Here is a 25,455-nt window from a genome sequence, read left to right on the forward strand (position 1 = left end):
GAGTGGACTTTAAGCAACCTTGCCACATGGAACTTTCTCAGGAGAGGTACTTGTAGGGTTAGTGTTGGCCATAAGACATGACTGTCTGGAGACATCATCTGGCTGTAAGGTGTATCCTGAAAATTTAGTTTGTCTGGCACACTCCACCCCCAATTACATAATATCTTCATCAAGGCAGCTCAGTTCAGTGCGTTGTGAAGTTAGGTCAACAGATAATGACTCTCTCCGGAGCCCATGCTCCTTTCACTACGCTGCACTGCCTCTGTGGAGCCATAAATGTGCAGAGCAGCATGAAATATTGTGTCATTTTTTAATCATGAGGAAAAGGTAATCCTAATGCCCTCTCTATATACACTTAAAAACATGACTTCTTTGGCAGTTCCTTTCCCAGAAGCACATTTTTTTTTTAGTGGGTATAAAAATGGAAGTGATACCTAGGTTAGAATTTTATCATTCAGCAAACACTGAGTGCCTCCTGCATGCCAGGCATCACACTAAGTTGCAGAAGATATTTTAGATATACAATTTCTCTCAATTCTAGAATATGCGATTAGAAGGGCCCTTTCACCTCATCCCATTTCGTTTTATATTAGGAAACTCAGGCCGAGATATGAGTTTCAGTTCCCTGAGCTTGTGCAGGTGACTACAGGTAGGCCCAGAATACAAAACAACTCATTCTTCAGCAAATCCACCTGGGTCCCAGTGGAAACAGGCAGCACGGTCCAGCTAGGCAATTTGAGGAGAGTTTGACACAGGAACTTTTTATAAAGGCCTGGTCAGGATTCAGGGAAACCAGCAAGGGGCAGGACAGTACTCCAGGGCTAGTAACAACAGGGAGCCATTGCCACCCATAGGCCTGAAAGAACCCAGGAAAAGAGCTGTGGCTTTCAGTAGATGGACATATGCAACATGGCGACCTAGCAGGAGGAAAGCTGGAGGAGTAGATACTGTACCTCCATTCTCTTCCCACCCCCTAATAGCCCACTAAGGCCTCCTATTGGCTGAACCCGACAGAAGTCAAAGGCAAGGGAGCCCCTTGATATAGTCCATGTGGGTCAGCCTCCAAGGTCCAGAGCAGAGTGGAGAGGGGAGGAGAGTGGATTTGCAGTGCTAAATGGAAATGTACAACACACAGCTCCCTACCAGAAGACTTTGCATGCATCCGGCGTCCAAATGTTAGGACATAGTTTGAGGGTTAGTTGGATGTTGGGCGGTCTTTGGCTCTCTTATAAAGGCTATCACATACAAATGCTGAGTTTTTTGAGTATAGGATTTTTAAATTTTCTCATTTGAAAGAGACAATATTGTTTTAGAATCATAGAATTCTAATAACTGAAATGCCTAGAACCTTAGCTTTCATTGGCCCACTGCCCCCAACAGCTCACCGGGGCGCACCAGGACTTGAGGTACTTCTCGCAAGAATTATTGGGAAACTCTAGGGAGTGTCTCATGAGTGTTTGTGTTTTAATCCTCACCTGAGATTATGTTCATTGACTTGAGAGAAAGAGAGAAACATCCATGTGAGAGAGAAACATTGGTTGCCTCCTGAACCCACCCAACCAGGGATCGAACCTGCAACCTAGGTATTTACCCTGACTAGAATCAAACCCGCAACCTTTTGGTGTAAGGGAGGACACTCTAACCACTGAACCACCCAGCCAGGGCTCACATGTGTTTAAAAACAAGTCTGTACTAAGATTCTGGGTCATTTCCTCACATATCCAGGCTCTCACCTAGTTGTTGGGCTATGAAAAACAACCCCATCATTTAACTCCCTTCATGCTAATAGAAGCCTGGGAGTCCTCTGCCCATACCTATATAGGCCCAGGTAGCCGTGAGCACCTGCATGGAACTGCTCTCAGTCAGGCCCTATGGGTAAGGGTCAAGGTTGTGCCTGAGGAAGAACCAAGGAGAAAATCTGCCTAATTCTGGAGTCCAAAGCAATAACAGACTTCCAAATACTGCGTTGGGCCCCATGCAGGTGGACAGATGTCAAGTGTAAGGCTACCTCGAGCTTTCTAATCAAGCAACCCACTTGCCCTCTGTACAGAGAAGTAAGAGATAGGAAAACTAACTAGAAGCATTTGGAGAAAAGTCACTCTTCATAGGAGCCAGGAATGGGAAGAAGCAGCCCACCCTAACATCACACATTTACTTCTTTCTTTTTTTTAAAATATATTTTATTGATATTTTACAGAGAGGAAGGGAAAGGGATAGAGAGCTAGAAACATCAATGAGAGAGAAACATCGATCAGCTGCCTCCTGCACACCTCCCACCGGGGATGTGCCCGCAACCAAGGTACATGCCCTTGACCGGAATCGAACCCGGGACCCTTCAGTCTGCAAGCTGACGCTCTATCCACTGAGCCAAACCGGTTTTGGCACACATTTACTTCTTTATGACATCATTCTAAAGCTCGTTCATTAATGTGGTTGTCAGCAACCTTTTGATCATGTTTTGCAGGAAAGATGAGAAATGTAAACACTAATTGGATCAAAGCAAGACCAGATCAGCCTCGGAAATGGCTCGGGCTGACAGAGTTTGGAAAGGGGTCCTGTGGGAGGTGGGAGTTATTGAGTCAATGCAGCAGCCACAGCTTCAAAAGAAGTTCAAGCTCAGTGGCAGGCTTTTATACATATGCAAGTGCATCTAATTTTCAAAAGAGCCCAGCAAGGAGGAATCTCTCCCCTTATTTTTAGAGGTGAGAAATGGCCCAGGAGAAGTGTGGGCAGCCCAAAACCTCGTAGGCGGTATTGGAGCTGGACACCAGGTCTCCAGGTGGCAACTCCTCTCCCCCTCCAGCTCCTGTTTCCCGCACACACACTGAGGAGTGTTGCTGAACTCTGGCCTGTACCCAGTCCCCGCATGTTCTCGGGTTTTGTTCCATGGTGTTCTTTTCTGGCAGAGACTGCCCCTGGCCTGAAACCTTGCACATAAGATTTTCTGTTATTTTGCAAGAATCCTGGTGCTTCTGAATGCTTCCATCCGCTTTGCACAGGCCAGGATGCCATGCCAGAAAACACTGCAGATTTCACAAGCACTTAGAGGGAAACTGCAGTGGGTGGTAAAATATTTTTAAGTGGATACTTTCCAATTAAATAATTTCAGTAGAGAATGAGTACAAAGAGAGTGGAAATCCAATAGCAAAGCTGATGGTAATTCCTGAGCCTTTCTGTTATGCAGCCAGTGGGAGCTCAGGTACAGGGGGATTGGGAAGTCAGGGATTATGGACTCGAGAGCTAACACCCAGCTCTTAATGTCTGCAGCTCCAGCCTCTGTGTAGCCTCCACAGACCCTGCCCCATCTGGTAGAGGCAGAGGAGGTGAAGCCAGTGTGAAGAGGAGCTGATTACACTGGTGAGGCTGCACTTTGCAAATAGAAGGTGCAACGGAAAGTGTTCTCTTCTTGCTAATTTTAGGCCAGTTGCTTAGTTCACACAGGTAGAGTCATCTGGGCAGCCTGAGGAAGGAATGTGAGGGCTGGTGACACAGACCTGTTAAAGATGCTCCTCCCTGTATGTAATCACAGCAAAAGGCAGTCGATGCCATTTGCCAGTTTCTGTGTTCTAATTCATTCTACTGGTCTAAGGGCTTCTTAGAGTTAAGGCGGTAGAATGCTGTTTATCTGGCTCAGTACCTTAATAATGGCATGGCCCCTGCAGGCCCAAGTTAATGCTCCCTTAATCCTTACAGTTGGCACCACGAGCGAATGCTGAGAGAGCCTCCTGCATGCTACCTGAATGCAAAGCAAGAATGGTCCTAAAACATAGTCTCCAGTTGGATAGTGCCCATTGACTTGTGGTTGTTAATAGGAATTATTATAATGGCTTTAGCCTTGGATATAGACCTTGCTGTGAACACAAGGTCTTTTGGCAGTGTCATAAGAACCACAGAATGTAAGAGCCACATCCAGGCCCTTATGACAGCCAAGGAAAAGCATAGAGGGGTAGTGACTTACCCAAGGCCATAAGATATAAATGGTGGCAGAGCTGGTTCTAGAGCCCTTAGTCCATGTGAGCTCTTTCCTGGAGCTTCCAGATACAGTTGAGCAAGTTGTGTCTTGTGCAACGTGGGTGAACATGCACAGAAGCTCTAGCTTCCTCTTCTCCTGGTGTAGTCTCTTGACCACATGGCCAAATGACCCAGTTTGGTCTTTATATAAGAGAAGTGGTTGTAAGTAGGACTTGGCCCACTCCTCTTTTATGGGTAGTCTTCTCCGAACCCACCTCCGGGTTCCAGTGAGTTGTGCATAGCCTTACATGGTTATTTTTGAGGGCAAGGTCTAGTTTTATTTTCTTTGTATCCCTGGGTTAGTCTTTAGCAAATATCAGGTGCTCCATAGGAGCTCCTGCTCCTGTCCTTAATATTTAGCTCAATAAGCACCTATTAGGCACCTAATTTTGCTCATTGCCAGCTCACTTCATAAAGCTTCAGGAGGCCTCAGTATTTATTGACCAAGGTGACCACTTTGTGACAGTAGAAATAAGTCTGGATATGGAGTGGCTAAATGCTGAGACATCTCACAAAAAAACAAAACAAACAAACAAAAAACCCCAAAATGTATATTTATTGAGTGCCAGTACCTTTCTAAGCACTCACTACAACCCCAAGAGGTAAATACTATTATTATCCTGATGTTGCTATGAGAAACCAAATATGGAGACCTTAGGTTGCACAACAGATGTTGGCTGCAGACCTCCATTATGTGATTCTAGACCCTGTGTTCTGAACTGCTGGGCTGTGGTGCCTACAGTGTAATTAATTAAAGAGCAAAGTCTTCCCATGATTGCATGGCTCAGACAATCTAAGTTCAGTCTTTTAAACACCAAAGCATCTCATTTTAGCCTAAAAAATCTATTACATGTTTCTTATACAAGATACCTCAGGGTCACCATTCAGGAGTCACCCTCTGGACTATTGAAGTGTGTATGGAACTGAGTTCCCCTTGACAGGCTAACTCCAGAATGCTGTGATTTTTAATGCAACAATTGTATTATTATTGTTATTATGTTTTTTAAATTGCAAAGTAATACATGTTTATTTTATTAAGCTTAAAAAATACAGAAAATAAAGTATTCAAATGGAGGCCTCGTGGCCACATGGAAGAGATGGCTGATGAGGGAATCAGCTCCCTAAGGTTTCTCCTCATAACAATGTTTCCACATTGGTTCACCTAACATCTCCTGAGAGCTGTCTGCTCTTGCCTGTTTCCTCTATTGAATCACATCACCACTTCCCCTACAAGACACCATGTGACATCCTCACGTGGCTGATGGTCTTAACTGGATTTCCCAGGGTTACCTTTATTAAGCCCCCAAGACACAAGGGTTTTAGGATTAGGAAAGCGTCTTGTGTTGTGAACCACAATATAAATATATTTACTGGATCCAGTTTACACAGTGTTATTTATAGACCATCTGCAGCAGATTGATCTGAAATCTGACATGCTTGTTAAAAAGGGAGGTTAAGGGTCCTCACCCCAGACCTATTAAATAATACTATCTAAGACTAAAGTCAGAGACCCTGACCAAAACATGTTTTGCTTTTTGTTTTTCATTAAGAAACTGTCCAACATAGAGAAAATAATGTAATAAACTCTATATACTCATTACTCAGTTTCAAAAATTATTAGCCCATCGTCAACCTTGTTTCACCTACATTTTGAAGCAAAAACTAGACATCATATCATTTGAATGTTTCCATATGTATCTACACAACATAACCACTGGACTTGAGAACCCATGTTATTATCTTTGATATTATGGATTTATACATTTTATTTTGAATCACTTTATGAGTGGCATGGGTCTCAGGACAGGATATAAATATATATGCAGATGTTCCATTATGAATCACATTTCCCTTAAATATTTTATATACATATTTATACCTGTATTTACTTAGTAACATCAAATTGAAGTATCTGTAATCTCCTCCTGCTAACAATATAGTTCATTTCATTTGCTTTTACATCCTTCCTTCTTTCTTCTCCCATGTATGTTGAAATTGTTGGAATGGAAGTGAGTGTATGGTAGTCATTCCTTTGCTCTTTTAAGTATTTTTTTTTTCCTAACGGTTACATTAAACTTCATAATCTCATCACTAGAATTATTTACATTTCATGTGATTTTTACTGTTTGCTTCACTTATAATTAATTCTTGTGATCATAGTATGTAAATATATCTCGTGTAGTATGCTCTTTCCTTCTTGGGCTCTCTATTTTGACATGAATTTTTATTCGTTTGGAGAATTTCCTGAGGTTTTATGCAGGACAGAGTGCATGAATAGTGTGTCTTCTGAGTCACGATGGCTGAAAATGCCTTTCCTTTCCTCCTGTGATTGTGGCTGTGGAATTCTAAGGGCTACAATCTCCTTGCCTTGGATCAGGTGGGGTCTCAGGGTCTCTGCCTGTGGTTACTGCTGCAGCCATATTTCTCACTCGTAGCCCCTGTTTTAAACATCTCACTGAGTAGATGGATTAAGTTGCCTCTTGCATTAATTTGTTCTATGTCAAGAGCCACTTATTCTGATGGCTCAGCTTGGTTAGTCTCTTTTAAGTTGTTGATTTGTCCCATGTATCCCCTGACTTTTCTTCAGTTGTCAGTTTATGTGTCTTCTCTAGCCCTTCGCAATTTACAGGGCAACTGCCCTTCCCTTGTCCATTTGCAGTATATGGGTGCTCAAGCTTTTCACTCATTGGACAATAACATTTGCCATTTCACAGTAGGTCCTTACTGTGCAGGGATCCCTTAGAATTGTAGGTGTCCAGCTGGGATGTCTGCTGGGTTAGAGGTAAGAGGTGTCACTATATGTTGTAGCTGGTGTCCAGGGATGCTATTGCCATACATTACATCCTATGGCTGGGGCTAACAATGTGTTACATCCTGTGGCTGGTGGAAGAGGGTCCTGATCAGGGTGATTGTGGGCATCCATGCCACATCTTCCTGGGAGGATGCACTCCGGGGCATCTCTGGTAGTTTCATGCACAGTCACCCGCGAGCAGCGGCACCTCCCTGATCGGGATCAGACTTGGGTTACCACTTGTCTCCTTTTAGCCCTGAATCTCCATCTGGTTATTCTCGTGAGCTTTGGACAAAAGGACCAATTAGAAAAAAAAGTTTTCTGGTTCTTTAGAAAAATTATCTTTAGAACAATAATTTTGAATTTTTACAATTTTTATTATGAAATATACCATGAAGGCCAAAGAGTATACATAGTGAATGCATGTAGTTTAAAGATCAACAATAAAATGAATAGCCATGTACCTACCACCTCACTGAAGAAATAACTTCCGTTCTTCTCAAATAAAGCTATGTTGTGATTCTAAGCAGATTCTCCCTCTCCCTTTCCTGAGGTCATGGGGTCTGAAGTAGGTATTAGGTATGGCCTCTGCCCCAGCCATCCCATGATGGCACCCAGGCTGGAAGACCAGCCCTTACATGAGGTCTGAGGTGGCATGGGCCATATCTACTCATATTTCATTGACTAGAGCAAGTCCAGGGGCCAAAACCAACATCGGGGCCTTGGGGTTCATCCTCCTCCCTTGGAGGGAGGGGTGCTGTGGTGGGGAAGAGAGAATATTGGGTAGGTGATAGTACAGCTGACCCTTCTGCCTTCCCAAGTACCCCTCCTCGAGCCATCCTGGTGGACTCCTGTTGGTGCCTGCATCAGGACAGTGCCAGAGTTATTAAGGAAGGGGTTTTACTTCCACTTGGATTACAGAATGTATTATGGGATTTCACTGTTGTGTGAAGCCTGTTTTTGTGTTCAGATTTGATTAGAGGGAGTGGGGGTTGATTGCTATGACAGCCTGATTAGCGGGGATGGGGCCTCCCTCCCTGTGCTTCCACCACTACCACCTATCATAGAAGTTACACCAACACATTTTCACTCCTGTGTGAGCTGGCAGGCCCAGGGGGAGCCTGTGGCCAAACCATGCTCGCCTACCACCTGTCTGGGCTCTATGGTGGGTGATTTCTAGTGCCCTTTACGTTGGCTCACTGACTACCTATTCCTCATCCCTGTTCTTGTTGCTCTGCATCTGAGTTTTTTTGTTTGTTTGTTTGTCTGTTTGTTTACTTGTGTTTTTTAGAGAGAAAGGAGAGGGAGGGAGAGAGAGAAACATCAAGGATGAGAATCATTGATTGGCTGCCTCCTGTACATCCCGTACTGAGGATGGAGCCCACAATCCTGGGCATCTGTCCCAACCAGGAATCAAACTATGACCTCCTAGTTCATAGGTTGATGCTCAACCACTGTGCCATACCTGCTGGGCCTGCATCTGTTTTTTAATTTTTACTTTTCCCTCTGTGTCCCTTGTTTTCATTTGCCTGTGTTCAGCATGCAGCACTAATTGGCTTTTCCTTTAAAAACAATTACAGAAATTCCTCAGTGTTACTGGTTCACGGATGGATTGATGGTACCCATTCTTGTTTTCCATTGTTATGTAATTTGCTTATCTCATTTCCATGGGACTTAAAAATAGAAAAGCAGCAAAGATTTAAGCTCATTACCCATGTTGAAGTTGGAACCCCAGAGTTTTCAAACAGAGATGTGATATTGCTTCACTATTAGGGCAAAGATTGATTGGGAGTCATAGAGGAGATAGAGTAGATCCATCACCAGCCCTGGTAGCTGGCTCTCTGTCAAGAGCAATTTTTCATGAAGAAACGGTTTCATCATTTTATAACAATGATCAGGTACCTTCAGAGTCATATTGAAAAGCACATGGGTGCCAGGAGGTCAGTTTGACTCAGGAGGTAAGTGGTTTGCAGGAAGGGTTCATTTGCATGCCTAGGCATACTGACATGTATCATGGATTGCTGATGTGCTGTGGATAGTTAAAATCGTGAATATTGCCCGTCCACTGTGGCTCAATGATTGAGCATCAATCTATGAACCATGAGGTCACAGTACCCAATCAGGGTACATGCCTGGGTTTCAGGCTCCATCCCCAGTAGGGGACGTGCAGGAGGCAGCCAATCAATGAGAATCATCACTGATGTTTCTATCTCTTTCCCCCTCTCCCTTCCTTTCTGAAATCAATTAAAAAATTTTGTGAATATTAAATAATCAATTCCTAATTTTCTTCTTTACTATTGTATCTCCAAAGCCTAGCACAGTACCTGGCATGTATAGTGATTGAGAAAACTTTGGCTAACACAATATGAATATTACTGATGGGCAGTAAAGGCATAACCCAGGGATAGTCCTTGTAGCCCAGTAAGGTGTCCTTTAAAGGAAGGGGTTACAGCCACCACAGTGCCAGGACTGACTCAGGTTGACACCTTACTAGAAGGTAGGGCAGAAGCATGGAGGGGTTGGGCTTTGTTCTGAAAGTTAAAAGCTCAGCCGCTAGATACTACACTGTCATGGACCCTAGCTGAGGCCATGGTGCCACAGTCTACGTGGCAGATGCTGTTGTTGCCCTGCCATATCCCCTCACCCTCACCCTCACCACCTGAGCACATGCCCCCTGACCGACAGAGGCCAGCCTTTGTGTTTATTTGAATGTGGGATTTTTCTGGCCACTGCAGCTTTTTGCCACCCATGCTGCAGGTTGGAAATGCCCCCTGAGAACTTCCCTCAAATCAGTGACTGAAGGGAGCCAATGTTATAAATGGCCCAAGTCCCTGGCCCCGGTGTATGGAGCCCCCTCAGCAGGCTGACCCCCCAGTCCCCCATCGTGGTAACTGGCTTGATAAAGCCCCCTTTACTTCTGGCTTCCTTCCCTAGATCACTGCCCTTCTCCCCTCCCTGTGTTATCTTCATCTCAGCACACCACTTTCCCTTGAATACTTGTCTCAGGTCTGCTATCGGGGAAATCCAAATGGGGAGCACCGTTCCTGGTCCTGGGCACCCTGACTGCCGGGATGTAGGTATTCCCGAGGCTCCAGCGGGCTTGAGCTTCATTTTGCTGAGACCCTTAAAAGTTGATATCAAAAATAGGGAAAGAGCACTCTACTTTTTTGTTTTGTTTTGTTGATACTATTTTGTTTTTTTATTGTTGACACTATTAATGATGTCTTACATTTTCTCCCTCCCCCCGTTTGCCCACCTCCACCCAGCCCCACCACCCCTCCCCTGGCCTTCACCACTCTGTTTTGTGTGTCCACGGGCTATGTATATATGTCCTTTGGCTACTCTCTTCACTGTCTTTTATCCAGTCCACCCTCCCCTTCCCCTCTGAGATTACAGAGTAATTTTTAAGGACAATGAAACTGCCATGCTCATCCAATATCAGTGATTTGTGTTGTGGTGGGAAAGTGTAAATAGTAATGCTGTTATGGTTGACTTACAGGGCCTTTCTAGGCCCCCTGGATATTCCCTGTCTCTTGCTACTGCAACCTGTTTCTTGTTTCTAAGCACAGCCTGCATTTTACTTCCTCAGCTGGCTGCTGAGGGGTGGATGGATGGATGGCAGGGCCGTTCAACCTGCCCTGTGCAATGGCAGGGTGGGGGGTGACAATCATACTGACCTTTAATCTCTGCTTCTTTGCAGATATCTCAGTGAGCCTGCTGACCCTTCTGGTCACCGCCTGTGGCCTCGCTCTCTTTGGTGTGTCTCTCTTCGTGTCTTGGAAACTCTGCTGGGTTCCGTGGCGAGAACGAGGCCTGTTCTCTGGTAGCAAAGACAATCAGGAGCCTCTTAACTACACAGACACAGAGATCAATGAGCAGGAGAACAGTGAGGGCTTCCTAGACCCTCCCAGCCCCTGCCCTGACTCCTCCATGAAGATCAGCCACACCTCCCCGGACATCCCCCTCTCCACCCAGACAGGGGCCCAGGAGAACTGTGCCCACGGCGTCCGTGTGAAGCGCCAAGTCACAGAGCCAACCTCGTCGACTCGGTCAGTAACGCCTCCTTCCTTTCCGAATGCAAAGCAGGGACCTTCCACCCCTTCCCCTCCCTTGGCAGCAGTGACATTGAGTCACCAAGGAGCCTGTGACCTTTCACATGTCCATTCGCTGTCATAGACGTGAATCCGGGAACTCAGAGCTGCTCAGTGTATTGCACCGAGGTTCCTGAGCTCTGCACAGTCTCTGCTTGGTCCACAATAACATTTAGTTAGCGTGACTAAGACTTTCTCTGTCAGGTACCATCTAAGAACTTCATCTGCACTCTTTCATTATGGCTCACCACTTTGTGTGAAATGGATCTTATTATCATTTTCATTTCACAGAAGAAACTTAATTCAAGCAGATGAAGTAACAAAGTTATATATTGGTAAGCACCTAGGTCGGGGTTTGAACTGGATTCAATCACCATCAGAGCCTGAGTGTTTACCACCCCCAGTGCCAGGGCGTTTCTTCCTTTGCCTCAGACCTAGCCGAGCCGGCACACACAGGCTCTCTGCACTCCAGACTGGCCAGAAGTCTTGGCCCATCTCCAGCCTTTGCAAGGCCTGCAGAGTGCCCAGGCCTAGGGCCCCTCTCTGTGTGGCTGGATACTCTGTGCCCTTTGGCAGTGGAGGAATATAATTCAGTCACAAAAGAGGGTCTGGGGCCAGTGAACTGGCTTTACTTAGACATGTAATATTGGACACCTTAACCTCCGTGTTTCCATTTCCTGTTCTGTAAGAGAGAAAGCGTGACAGCAGACATATAGGTGGTTTTAAGAATGAAACAATAGCGTGGACATCGTGTGCTTTACCAGGCTGATACCTGTAAACACTCCAAAACATGAGCTGCCCTTTTGCTCTCCGGGCTGCTATTAACAGCATCTTTATCCTGAAGGCGAGCCTCTCCCAAGACTCAGATGTTGCATAAAGGTGGCTTTGAGGTCAAACAGCCAATTCTGAATCTTTGGATATAAAAATTCACTTTCAATAAGAGACTATAGGGAAAGAGACTTGGGAAGCAGCTTTTTTTAAAAATGAGAATATTTGCTTGAGCAATAGCCAGAGGAAAAGCGTGTGCTGTTATTTAGAAAGTAGGAGCACAATTTGGGGGGATTTTTTAAAAATCTTTTTTATTTGTTCTCTAGAAACAGCAATAAGATTTTACCCTTTTAAATGTTAATCGAGTATATCCTGGAAGCTCGGCTCATTCACATTAAGTAGGATGGAATATGACAGTTTGTAATTTAATTTTTTCAGAAACCCACTTTAGCATCATTTCCAATTCTGAGTCAAAGAGCTAAATCTAAGCTGTTTCTCTGCGAGGAAAGGAGTGGTTGTTTGCCTTTTGGTTTAGAAGAAATCCTCGGATTCTATCGCTAGGATTTCTCTTCAGATTTAACACTTAAATATAACTGGAGCTCTTCGATGGTGCTATGGGGCTCATGCAGTGGTGCAGACTTGTAACAAATTCTCAGTATTCTTAATAACGGGTCTGTCAGAGGGGGTTTCCATTGAAACTGTCTCCTATTTGGTTGTACTCTGAATGTTAATTGTTCTGATCTGGGTCCCCTCGACACAGGGTGATGTGCTGGGTTTTTGTTAGATTGTAGATCTGAGGACTCTGCCATCATTCTAATAAATTGATAGCAACCACATCACTCTGATTACCGCAGTATTTATTCTAGAAAAGTGTGTAAGGGCTCTGCATATCAAAAAGAGATTGTATTTAAAAATAAAAACTATAGATATCTTCACCACTGATTTGTAGACATTAGCTAGAAGGAAAACAAAATAAGTAAAATGAGAAGAGAGAAGGAATTATTCCTGCAAAATATATTTTACATTTACATTGATTTTCGTTTTGGAGTCATACAATTAAATTACCTTTTCTGATGGCCAAAACAAGCTTAGTTCTATCTGAACTACTATCAGAAAACTAAACTCTTTCCATCTGCATATGACCTAATACTGATAATGTGCATCATTATGCATTTAAAATACTTATCTAAATTACTATTGAACTCCTTTTATGGGTTTTGTCTGGAAATACACATCTTTGCTGATTACCATAAGAATGGTGTATGGTCTTGTAATTATCTAGGAATTATGTTATATTATAACACACACAGTGACAAAATGGGGAAAATTAGTGAAATGTCCTTCATGCTCCAAAACATTTTTAACATCTTTTTTAAAGTCACATTTTTGATACCCTATTTGGGGAGGGGGAAGGTACTCTTTGCTGAGATGACGCTAAGTAGTCTGCTCTGCTAGTTACTACTTCTTGTCCCTTCTTTCTCCTATGTTCTTTACCTTCTCACTGCTGCATTTCTTTTCTTGCTGCTTCCTTCCTGCAGCTGTTACCACTTGTCCCAAAATTCCCAGGACACCTCCTTGGCCTAGACTGGAGGTTAAGGGCATTGCAGTTAGCATGGCTTCTGTCACATCATTTCCATCAGAAACTCCCCTCCCCCGCCGCCACCACACACACACACACACACACACACACACCACCACCACCACCACCACCACCACCACCACCACCACCACCCTCCAGCCTCTTCAGCTTGGATATATGTGGCTTCCACCAATGCCTTTGGAATGTTCTGACGATAAGCTTTGCTTCATCTTCTAAGAATATTTCTGGTCAAGATGATTTTCTCTTGTTCTTCCAAGATCAAACACCTTAGCATTCTCTTTCTAGTTAGCACCATTACTATTAGAAACCTCCAAAATTCTTCTTCATTCTTTTTAATTTGGGTGAAATCTCTCTTATATAATGAAATCTCTCTAATGTCCTGGGAATGTGGGTGGAGTTCCCTCCCCACCCCCGAATTCCCAAGACATTTTAAAGGTCTATATTTAAAATATATGAAAACGCCAGATCCTCCGAACAGAAGGAACCTTGGCAGGCCAACTACTCCCATCTCTGACTTATGTCCCATGATGCAAGTCCAGTTTGTTTTTCAAGCCTTCTCAAGTTTCCTGTGTCATCTATGATGTGTGTCTCTAGAGTAAACATAAGGATGCCATGGACATAATCATTTCTGATGATTAAATCCCAGCAGGGGAAATACACATTTACATCTAGTTTCAGGTTCTCATGGTGGTTGAGAGAGGTCTGAGGTCCATTTTTGAAGTTGTCAATTTATGAAAATCTGAAGCAAGCACTAAATGAGTACTTCAAAACAGCGTTCTTTTAAATGTTCCTGTCTAACTGATGCTCCAAATACAAAATAGGCTGAATAGAATTGTGCAACTCATAGGTAATTACGTTTCGTCCTAGTGCACCACTTTCTGGAGTTGTATAAAAATTTCAGTTGCCACACCACAAACTCCTTATCAAATCTGTGAAGGCTCTGTGTGATGCTGCTATCCGCTGTCAGCCTCACCTCTAGGCCAGGCCACCACGTGGCACAGCCCAGAGGGCACTGTTAACATGGACTCAGTAGGAGGCTTGCGTGAAAAAGCGTATCACACTTGAGCTTCTCTCTTAGCAACCTCAGTGTCTCCAGCCCTTTCCTGCCTTCAGGCCTTCACACAGGCTGTTTCCTCAGCCTGAAATGCTTCTCCTTTTTCTTTGCCATGCCTGGCTCCTTTACAGCCTTCATTCCCACCTGAAATGTCACCTCCTCAGAAAGGCCTCCCTGATCACTCTGTCTGAAGCATGTGTTCTTCCCTCCACTTCCTCCCACTCTTCATTCTCTCACACACTGCCTTGCTTTCACTTCTTCACAGGATTGAGCTCCATTTTAAACTAACTGATTGTTTATTGCCTACATCCCCTCTAGACGATGAGTTCTGTGAGCTCTAAGACCACCCACCTACCTTATTTCTCCCTAAATATGTAACCCCTAGTGTGGCCTCTGGCACATAGCAGACTTTTTTGTGAATGACTGACAACACATTCATCAATATCAGGCCACTTCTCTGTGTTCTGCTGACAGGACTGGCCAACAGCCAAAAGTATAAACTGAGTAGGGGCCAGAATGGTATGAGGCTGGTGTATCAGGTCTCACATTCATTAAGAGCCTTACATTCAGACTCCCGTCCTTATCTCTGAAGGAAGCAATTCCTACAGTCACTGAAATACACTGACCAAACTGATAGAAGACAGTCATCATACTTTAAATTTAAATCATCCTATTTTTTGCCATGTAAGTGGTGCCACTAGGATGAAATGCTGTAATTACTCTGTGAGTAGCACAATTCTACTTAAGCTACACTGTTTTGTGTTGAGAGCATTGGTTAGATAGAAACATTTAAAACAAGTTTTTGAATTACTCTTTTAGTTACTTCTTCAGATTTTAATATATTGATATCTTCAAAAGTGGAAGTTATGTAGACCTCTCTCAACTAGATGTAAATGTGTATTTTCTGTACTGGAATTTAATTATAGGAAACTGTTATGCCTGTGGCATTCCTATATTTACTTTAGAGGCATGCATTAAGCATCTGCTATGTGCAAAGTTCTACATTATATGCTAATAGTAAAGAGAAAAAAGATATAGCTCTGGCCTCAAAAGCCCACAGACTAGGTAATTGGGGACATACTAAGGCTAATGTCAGGAATGAAGGACATAGCTCATCTTAATCATGGGGGGTGGGGTACAGTATTTGAAGGTGACATCAAAGTTTTAAACCTGTTTTACTTGGGAGGAAGTGGGAAGAATCTGGTTATGCTTTAGTGTAGCTAACTATACTTGACCACACACCTCCACTGGCCAAAGCTTGATGCCTACATCTTCATCATCTCACTCACTCTAGAAGCCTGTGAATCCCCTTATAAAAAAGCCTCGGATTCCCCATCCTGCCCTGCAATCAGGTAACTGCGTCTGTCCTGTCTGCCACTCACCTTCCTTGGTGTCTGCCTGTGGATCAGGACAACCCAACTCTCTTCTCCCCGTCACCAGGGGAGTTTCAAGAAGGGAAACAGAGTGTGTCTCCACTGTTTCCAAACCTCCCTGTCTTGACTTGAGCTTAGTAAAAAAAAAACCCATGATGGTTCTGAAATAACAATTTGCTTCTCTCTTCCCTCTCTTTGGACCCTGAAGCCTTGTCAACATGGATGCCCCAGAACTAGGGAAAAGATCGACCAAGTTTCACCTCTGAGATGGGGGCCCCGAGAGGCGGGAGGATAGAAGAGCGTACCCTTGTCTGTGGCTGCACAGGGGAAATCCAGCGATGGGAGGGATGCTAGTGGTCTGAGTGCAGATGTTAGGTGCAAGCTGCTGGGGCAGAAGAGCTGGAGACCTCATCTTGCTGGAGAGCTGGGGACCAAGAGGAACACACAGTTAATTTCCCTGTTGAGGTCTAGAGTATCAGCTTGAAGGCGGATAAGGATGAGGCCAGGCAGGCTCAGCTCAAGTTCCATCTCCTCCATGATAGTTTTCTAAGCCAGAGGCATTTTTTTCCCCTCTGTCTGCTTCTGTGGCTCTCTAACCTCCAGTCGTGGATTTTTTAATCCCCCTCTGCCCTGATTTATAGTTAGCTTTATAGTTAATCTCCCGCCTGGGCGTCATTTCCTTGAAGGCATTGAAGAGGCTTTGCCTCTTTCTCCCTCCTACCCTACCTGACACCTTGCTTTTTGCACATTCAAATTTGTTGAATCACAGTAATGTTCTCTTTCTTAAGATCCAGTGTAGGAAGTTGGCCTTTTGGGTGATGTCTAGGACTGAGACTTTGGGGGTCTCAACATGGGACGCTGGACATGGTTCATTTGAATCTGAGGAAAGGAGGGGAGGAAAAGCCATTTGCATCTGGGCACCTTTGCTCCTGACCTTTGGCTGCAACTGAACCCCAGGCTCAGATCCCTTCTGGCATGGAAGCGTGTTTTTGAGTTTGTTAGGGGAAGTCTGCTTCCTAGATTGTGTTAGTCATCTTTGAAATTAGGCTTTCTTCAGGTCCAACCATGAGTCTTCCAGCTCGGGTCTGGGACAGCCACGTACAGGAATTTCTCACCCTGGCCTCTTTCAGACAGGAAACTGGCCTGTAATGGGAGGTGGACCAAGCTGAGAGTTTCAACTCCAGGGCCAGCTTTCTAAGACAGCGTTAGGGTGTAATGTAGGTACAGCATTCCTTATCACACCCATCCTTGGGGTTCACCTCCTCTCCTTCCATTCATTGTATACATTAAGCCCTGAGAACACCAAAATGCTGGACTCCCCAGTCCTGCTCAGTGGACGCCTGCCTTGGACACAGATCCCTCCTTATCACATTCTCAGTGTCACTCAGCAGCGTTCAAATTCTAGAGCCTTGGCGGGTGGGCAAGACTTCTAGTTTACTGCACTCAGGTATCACCTCCACTGACAATTTCAGAATTCCTCATCTGCGTGCCCGGAGCCAGGCCACAACTCTCTGTTCTGAATCTTCCCTCTGTCTTGCTTTTGACTTGCTCATCCTCCCAACTCCATTTGAATAACCCAGGAGAGCCATGGAATATTGATTTTCCACTTCCTCTACCTCTCTTCTTCTCCGTGTCCTTGGGGCAGGCTCCCTGCTCTACTTTCTCATTTCTCAGTCCAGAGAGCTGCAGAGAGTATGCAGGGAGGTGATGAGTTACCTTGGTTTTCTGGCTGCCCTGAGCATCTCTAGCCCATGCCTCCAACTCCGGGAATCGCTGACTCTCTCCTGAAGGAAATTGAAAGCGACTGAAAGAGAGCCCCAGGGAGTGAGAACTGTCCTGGCCTGTTACAGTCCCTGCTCTCTGCTTTAAGCCACTGCCTTACAGTGGGTTCCACTGTTTTCCCAGAGTAAGTGTGACTCTGAGGGGGGCGGAGGGAGGGGAGTGTGGAGAGTGACACTCGTAAAACATTTGGGTGGATAATAGTATTCATACCTGTGCGCAGTTTTTAAAAGGAATCTTCAGCTGTGCTGGAATTAGGAATGTAGGCATCCTAATTGCTTTCTGAGGGGATGTTTTGGTCTTTGAAATACAAATCTCTCCCTAATGCCCTCCCCAATACACTCCCTCTACCCCCTGGCTGGGAACAGCGGAACACGTAGGACTTACTTCTCTTCAGATTTCATGTCTTAAGAAAATGTACAAGGAAAACAGAGTATGTTCCATTGCTAAGCAGCCAAATTCATGCAATTTTAAATTAAAATGTAAATGTACATGGCTGGCTTTGTCCTGCAGTTAAGGGTTAAGACAAAATGTTCCTGTGATAAATCTGAAGCCAGTCTTTCCAAAACATTGAAGGTAAGTTGTGATGCACAAAGAGGCTGCTCAGAGCATCGTGGGGGAGAAGTGATAGCAGAGTCTGGGGCTGGCATGGACACAGGACTGGCGTCCCATCACAGATGCTGGTGCAGAGAAGGCATATCCCATGAGTCTAGATGGAGCACTTTTAGTTTTTAAACAGAGTCACTAAGAGTTCCCAGAATGGCCATCATAGATGCGAACTGACTCCAGACCCCAGTGTGGCTCTTGTGTGAAGCCAGCCTGGAGGGAAAAGCAGTAGCAGAGGAAGCCAAAGCTGGTACCACCCCCTTGAGGCCTCTACATAGGGCTGGGTACTCGCTGCTCCCTGCCAGTCATTTCTTCCCAGAGATCCCAGCAGAGCAAGACTAAAGCTCTGTTCTAGCACTCCAGAGGTTAGCATCTCCACAAGGGAGTGACTTGGCTATACTTGCAAAGAGAGGCAGTTTAGGTGCGTAAGAGCATCCCCCGTCTCTCTCCCTACCCCTGAAAAATCAGAGATACAAGGGAAATTTAGGATTGTGGATTTCTCTGTGAGAAATTAAAATCTCACAGCAGAAACTTTCAGACCACACAGTTTTTGCTCACGTGACAATGTCGGTGCCTGGGGTGTGTGTCTGCTTGTGGTGGACTGTGTTGGCTGTGACAGGTGCAAATGGCAGCTCTGTGATTGTGCTCTTGTTATACCAGCTCAGTGACTAGGAGTGTATTTTAGGGCAAAGAGGAATGTTCAGCATAGCAACATCTGAATGACAAGGGAGAATAATTTTAAACATGTTTCGGGGGCTATTTACCCCACTTTTACATCTTTATTTTATAAAGTAGCCTTCAGAAAGGAAAAGAAGATAAACTCAAATGTTTATTCTGCCTCTCCAACTACATATTTACCAATCCATCCGAGACAGCCAGCTGTTGCTTTTGACCTGGTGGCGAGAGGCTATTTTAATTAAGATTATTGAGAGACTACAGAAAATACAGTATCATGACTCTGAGCTAAAAACAAACAAAAATACAGTACCTGAACTCTGAGCTAAAAACAAACAAAAATAGCCGTAAGGAAAACCTTATATGTAATGATTGCTTCTTTCTGTTTACCGAGACCCACATGATGATGCACGTTTCCAAGAGAATTTCTGGGAAGCTTCTAGCCCAACCAATAAGCTTACTAGTATAGGGTGAAGAGTTGATTCTGTTAGCAAATATTTGATTTGCAAATGTCAGTATCCAACCTTCCCTGACTGAATCCTTGTATACATTTATAGCAGCTTACCTTCCCTTTGATGCCCACAGTGTTTATTACAGAAGTCAACTCCTTCTGCTGCTCAGCAGTTACCCACGTGGCGTCGCAGACACTCACAGAGCTGTCACTCGCCCGTCAGAGCCAACGCGGTCCACTGCGAGCAGACACGTCCTGTCCCATACATCCACCCTCACACAAGCAAAACTTGTGTTCTTGTGAGGAAACTATCTGATTTGAAGCAGTAAGAATATACAGCCTTAGAAAGTGGTCAGCCAGTGACAGGAAAGTGTGTGCAATTTAGAGACAGATTCATTCTTCTTAAGAAGATACATAGACAATTATTTCAGTTTCAGGATGACGTTGTATATAAAAGTGAATAATTTTATTTTTAAACCAGCGTGAACAAATCTTTATATCCCACCAGCCAGATAAGCTTTCTTAATGACTTATTAGTTGAGAAAGTGCATTAAACCTTTAAAGCTCCAAGGTCACAGGTAATCATTTCATTTCCTGACACCAGCCTTCAATTTTGGGTTTCAAGCCTTGGGGAGCAGCTTACTCACATTGATGAGCATATTGAATTTAGGCAAAAAAAAAAGGCCCACAGACCTAATCTTCTAACAGCACATAACAGTCTACCTACATCCCAGGCACATATTTCTGAAAGACCTGTAGCTAATGAGGTTGTAACTTTGTTCTCTCTTGCTCCTCACTGAAGGCATAATTCAATCCGAGGACAACTCAACCTGTCGAACCCGGACTTCAATATCCAGCAGCTGCAAAAACAGGAACAGCTGGCCGGGATCGGCCGCATTAAACCGGAGTTATACAAGCAGAGGTCACTGGACAACGATGATGGGAGAAGGAGTAACAGCAAAGCCTGTGGGAAATTGAACTTTATTTTAAAATATGACTGTGACCTAGAGCAGCTCATAGTGAAGATTCACAAAGCCGTCAATTTGCCCGCCAAGGACTTTTCTGGGACTTCAGATCCTTATGTCAAGATCTACTTGCTTCCAGATCGGAAAACAAAACACCAGACAAAAGTTCACAGGAAGACCCTGAACCCTGTGTTTGACGAAGTGTTTCTGTTTCCGGTTCCCTACAACGACCTTGCAGCCCGGAAGCTGCACTTCTCTGTGTATGACTTTGACAGGTTCTCCCGCCATGACTTAATCGGCCAGGTGGTGGTAGACCACTTCTTAGACTTGGCTGATTTCCCCAGGGAGTGCATTCTTTGGAAGGACATCGAATATGTCACCAACGTAAGTCCAGCATTTCTTCTTTTTGGGGGAGGTGTGGAGGTGTTTCTTGGTCAGCATGCAAATAAAGGACTTATAGCTTATTTTATTTTTGGGGAAAAATATGAAATTCATGTAAATATACATAGAACTATGGCTTCAGAACCTCCTCGTGTCTTTCTAGAAACAGGGCTTTAACAATATTCACTCCAAAATTTCCAAGAACTATTGATGAAAACAATATTCAAGAATAACCTTCACTCTTTTCTACTTTCTAATTCTCAGCAATTCTTTAATAGATAGTAGATATTATCTGCCCTCCTTACACATTTTCTTTAGAGATTTCTTAGTTTATTTGTGCTAAATGGATCCTGGCATCCTATTGACCATAATCTGAAGCAAAGAGCACAAGTCCTTACCCATGTTCTCAGGTCAGCTCAGTTCAGAGGCATTCCTCATGAGATCTTCACCTTTAACTCCAGACATGAGAATGGTTGAGAAGAGTTGGCATCACATTTTCAAATATTGAATCAAAGCTTCAAGAAGAACAGTCTGCAAAGATCTGCAGACATTGGCAGTGCCAATCTATAGAAGGTCAAATCCAGCTTAAAGCTCAGGGGAGAGAGGGCAGAAGAGCCTGGAGGGAGGCCATATATCCATGCATACATTTCAACACGAGATTGCATGGTGATATTTTTATTTATTTATTTATTGTCTAAAGTTTTACATATGTCTCCTTTTTCCCTGATTGACTGTCCCCCCTACCTGCCGCCAGCCATTCCCACCCCGGGCATGCCCTCACTGCCCCAGTGTCTGTGTCTATTGGTTATGCTAATATGTATGCATACAAGTCATTTGGTTGCTCTCTTACCACCCCCTCCCCTGCCATTTGTCTCTGGATCTATTCTTGTTCATCAAATTATGTTGATTATTATATTCCACATATGAGTGAGATCATGTGATATTTATCTTTCTCCAACTGGTTTATTTCACTTAGCATAATGCTCTCCAGTTCCATCCATGCTGTTGCAAATGGTAAAAGTTCCTTCTTTTTTATAGCAGTGTAGTATTCCATTATGTAGATGTACCACAGTTTTTTAACCCACTCATCTTCTGATGGCCACTTAGGTTGTTTCCAAATCTTAGTTATTGTAAACTGTGCCGCTATTAACTTAGGGGTGCCTATATCCTTTCTGATGGGTGTTTCTGGTTTCTTGGGATATAGTCCTAGAAGTGGGATTATACTGGGTGAAATGGGAGTTCCATTTTTAACTTTTTGAAGAAACTCCATACTGTCTTCCACAGTGGCTGCACCAGTCTGCATTCCCACCAGCAGTGCACGAGGATTCCTTTTTCTCCACATCCTTGCCAGCACTTGTCGTTTGTTGATTTGTTGATGATTGCCATTCTGACAGGTGTGAGATAGTATCTCATTGTTGTTTTGATTTGCATCTCTCGGATGATTAGTGACCTTGAGCATGTTTTCATATGTCTCTCGGCCTTCTGTATGTCCTCTTTTGAAAAATGTCTATTTAGGTCCTTTGCTCATTTTTTGATTGGATTGTTTATCTTCCTTTTGTTAAGTTGTATGAGTTCTCTGTAAATTTTGGAGATTAAACCCTTATCTGAAATAGCATTGGCAAATATGTTTTCCCATGCAGTAGGCTTTCTTGTTGTTTTGTTGATTGTTTCTTTTACTGTGCAGAAGCTTTTTATTTTGATGTAGTCCCATTTGTTTATTTTCTCCTTAGTCTCCATTGCCCTAGGAGCTGGGTTGGTAAAATATTGCTAAGACATATGTCTGCTATTTTGCTGCCTATGGAGTCTTGTAGGATTTTTATTGTTTCCCATCTTACATTTAAGTCCTTTAGCCATTTTGAGTTTGTTTTTGTGTATGCTGTAAGTTGGTGATCTAGTTTTATTTTTTTGCATGTATCTGACCAAATTTCCCAGCACCATTTTTTGAAGAGACTGTCTTGACTCCATTGTATGCTCTTGCCTCCTTTGTCAAATATTAATTGAGCATAATGGCTTGGGTCGATTTCTGGTTTCTCTGTTCTGTTCCATTGGTCTATATGTCTGTTCTTGTGCCAGTACCAGGCAGTTTTGAGAACTGTGGCTTGGTAATATAGCTTGATATCTGGTATTATGATCCCTCCAACTTTGTTCTTCTTTCTCAGGATTGCTATGGCTATTCGGGGTCTTTTTTTATTCCAAATGAATTTTTGGAGAGTTTGTTCTAGATCTTTGAAATATGCTGTTGGTATTCTAATGGGGATTGCATTGAATCTGTAGATTGCTTTGGGTAGTATGGTCATTTTAATGATGTTGATTCTACCAATCCATGAACATGGTATGTTCTTCCATTTGTTTATGTCTTCCTCTATCTCTTTTTTCAATGTCCTGTAGTTTTCCAAGTACAGGTCTTTTACCTTCTTAGTTAAGTTCATTCCTAGGTATCTTAATTTTTTTTGGTGCAATGGTAAATGGGATTTTTGTTGTTGTTGTTGTTTCTCTTTCTGTGAATTCATTATTGGTGTATAAAAAGGTCATAAATTTCTGGGTGTTAATTTTGTATCCTGCTACATTCCCAAATTCATTTATTAGGTCTAGTAGTTTTTTGATGGAGTCTTTGGGGGTTTTTATGTATAGTATCATGTCATCTGCGAATAAGGACAGTTTTATTTCTTCTTTCCCAATTGGGATGCCTTTTATTTCTTCTCCTTGTCTGATCACTATGGCTAGCACTTCCAGTACTATATCGAACAGGAGTGGTGAAAGTGGGCATCCCTTGTCTTGTTCCTGTTCTTAGGGGAAATGAGTTTAGTTTTTGCCCATGGAGTATGATGTTGGCTGTGGGTTTGTTATATAAGGCTTTTATTATGTTGAGGTATGATCCCTCTAGTCCCACTTTGCTGAGAGTTTTTATTAAGAAAGGGTGTTGGATTTTGTCAAATGCTTTTTCTGCATCAATTAATATGATTATGTGATTTTTGTCTCTCAATTTGTTTATGTGATGTATCACATTTATTGATTTGCAGATATTGTACCATTCTTGCATCCCTGGAATAAATCCCACTTGGTCATGGTGTATGATCTTTCTAATGTAATGCTGAATCCAATTTGCTAGAATTTTGTTGAGGATTTTGGCATCTATGTTCATCAAGGATATTGGCCTGTAGTTCTCTTTTTTTTGTGGTGTCTTTATCTGGTTTTGGAATTAGGGTAGTGCTGGCTTCATAGAAAGAGCTTGGGAGTGTGCCTTCCTCTTGAATTTTTTGGAATAGTCTGAGGAGGATAGTTTTTAGTTCTTTGAATGTTTGGTAAAACTCCCCTGTAAAACAGTCCGGACTAGGGCTTTTGTTGCTGGAAGATTTTTTATCACTGCTTCAATTTCTTCAGTAGTTATCGGCCTATTCAGGTTTTTTTATTCTTCCTGATTGAGTTTTGGGAACTTGTATTTTTCTAAGAATATGTCCATTTCATCTAGGTTGTCAATTTTGTTGAAATAGAGTTGCTCATAGTATTTTTTCATAATCTTTTGAATTTCTGTGGAATCAGTTGTTACTTCACCTCTTTCACTTCTGATTTTGTTTATTTGGGTCCTCTCTCTTTGCTTCTTGGTGAGCTGGGCTAGAGGTTCATCAATCTTGTTTATCCTTTCAAAGAACCAGCTCTTGGTTTTGTTGATCTTTTGTATTGTTTTTTTTTGGTCTCTATGTTATTTATTTCCACTCTGATCTTTATTATCTCCTTCCTTCTGCTTACACTGGGCTTTTCTTGTTGCTCTCTTCCAACTCTTGAGTTGTAGGATTAGATAATTTAACATTTTTTTCTTGCTTTTTGAGGTAGGCCTGTAGAGATATGAACTTCCCTCTCAAGACTGCTTTCACTGTGTCCCATAGATTTTGGATTTTTGTGTTTTTGTTGTCATTTGTTGTCATGATGCTTTTTATTTCTTCTTTGATCTCTCTGGTAACCCAATCATTGTTTAATAGCATGCTATTTAGCCTTGCATGGTGATATTTTTACTCAATTTACATCCTTTTCATTATCCTGCAGAGGTGCATTGACACTCCTGAAATAGAAAGGAAAATTGGACTTTCTTAGGTAACTCTGATATTTTAATGCCACTTGTTTCTTTCACCTTTTCCCCTCAGGTAACTGTTAGCTTGTCTTCTGGAATATGGTCCTTCTAAGGCCTTTCTCTTTCTCTTTCTCTTTCTCTTTCTCTTTCTCTTTCTCTTTCTCTTTCTCTTTCTCTTTCTCTTCCTCTCCTCTTTCCATCTTCCTTTCCCTTTCTCTGTCTCTGCCTTGCCATCCAAAGACAACAAACACCCATTTCTTACACAGGCCAGACCATGATCCAGCTTGAGTTTGGAGCCTGTCTAGTGAGAGGCTGTCCCTCTGCTCAGAAAGAGAACACACATTCTCTGCCCGATGACCAAATAACCACACTAGTACTTTCTCATCCTCAGCCATGTTTGTGAACTGGGGACTCACCCACACTTGGGCATCTTCTCCATGCCACCGGGTAGGTACCAGTGGCAACTTTGTCCCACTGCTCAGATGAGTGAAGTGTAGCATGGGGGTTTGCTGGCCTTTATCATAATGACAGGAAAGAAAAGGAGGAGCTGGAGAAGGTGCAGAGAGCATCAGGGGATGAAACTAAAGTGATTTGGGAGCTCTCTTCAACCTTGAAAAGTGTGATATTGGTAAACCAAAAACTTGATGCAGGGGGAAGCAAGGATTATACTTATTCCTGCATTAGTAGGCAGCAAGAGAGGCTCTAAAGAAACAAGATGGCCAGGCTGCTTATGCTGCTTTGAATGACTCAAGAATGAACCCTCTCATTGGAGTATTTGCCAAGTCCCCTTGGATATACTAGTAAGCTGAGATACTATCTGCCAACAGTGATGAGCCCTGGTAGA

General features: G+C 43.3%; 1 protein-coding gene across 2 annotated transcripts in view; it reads left to right on the plus strand.

Annotated features, from left to right (window-relative positions):
* SYT9 (synaptotagmin 9) overlaps positions 1-25,455 on the plus strand; it is a 159,928-nt gene that overhangs the window by 35,851 nt on the left and 98,622 nt on the right. For both annotated transcript variants that reach the window (XR_013959033.1, XM_080641619.1), the window contains exons 2-3: positions 10,503-10,851; positions 20,002-20,548. Coding sequence is in view for 1 of the 2 variants with exons in the window: in XM_080641619.1 (XP_080497745.1) it covers positions 10,503-10,851; positions 20,002-20,548 (896 nt within the window). In the remaining variant the exon portion in view is untranslated. The remainder of the gene's footprint in view (positions 1-10,502; positions 10,852-20,001; positions 20,549-25,455) is intronic.

Source organism: Plecotus auritus (genome assembly GCF_963455305.1).
Source record: "Plecotus auritus genome assembly, chromosome: 9".
Lineage (NCBI taxonomy): Eukaryota > Metazoa > Chordata > Mammalia > Chiroptera > Vespertilionidae > Plecotus > Plecotus auritus.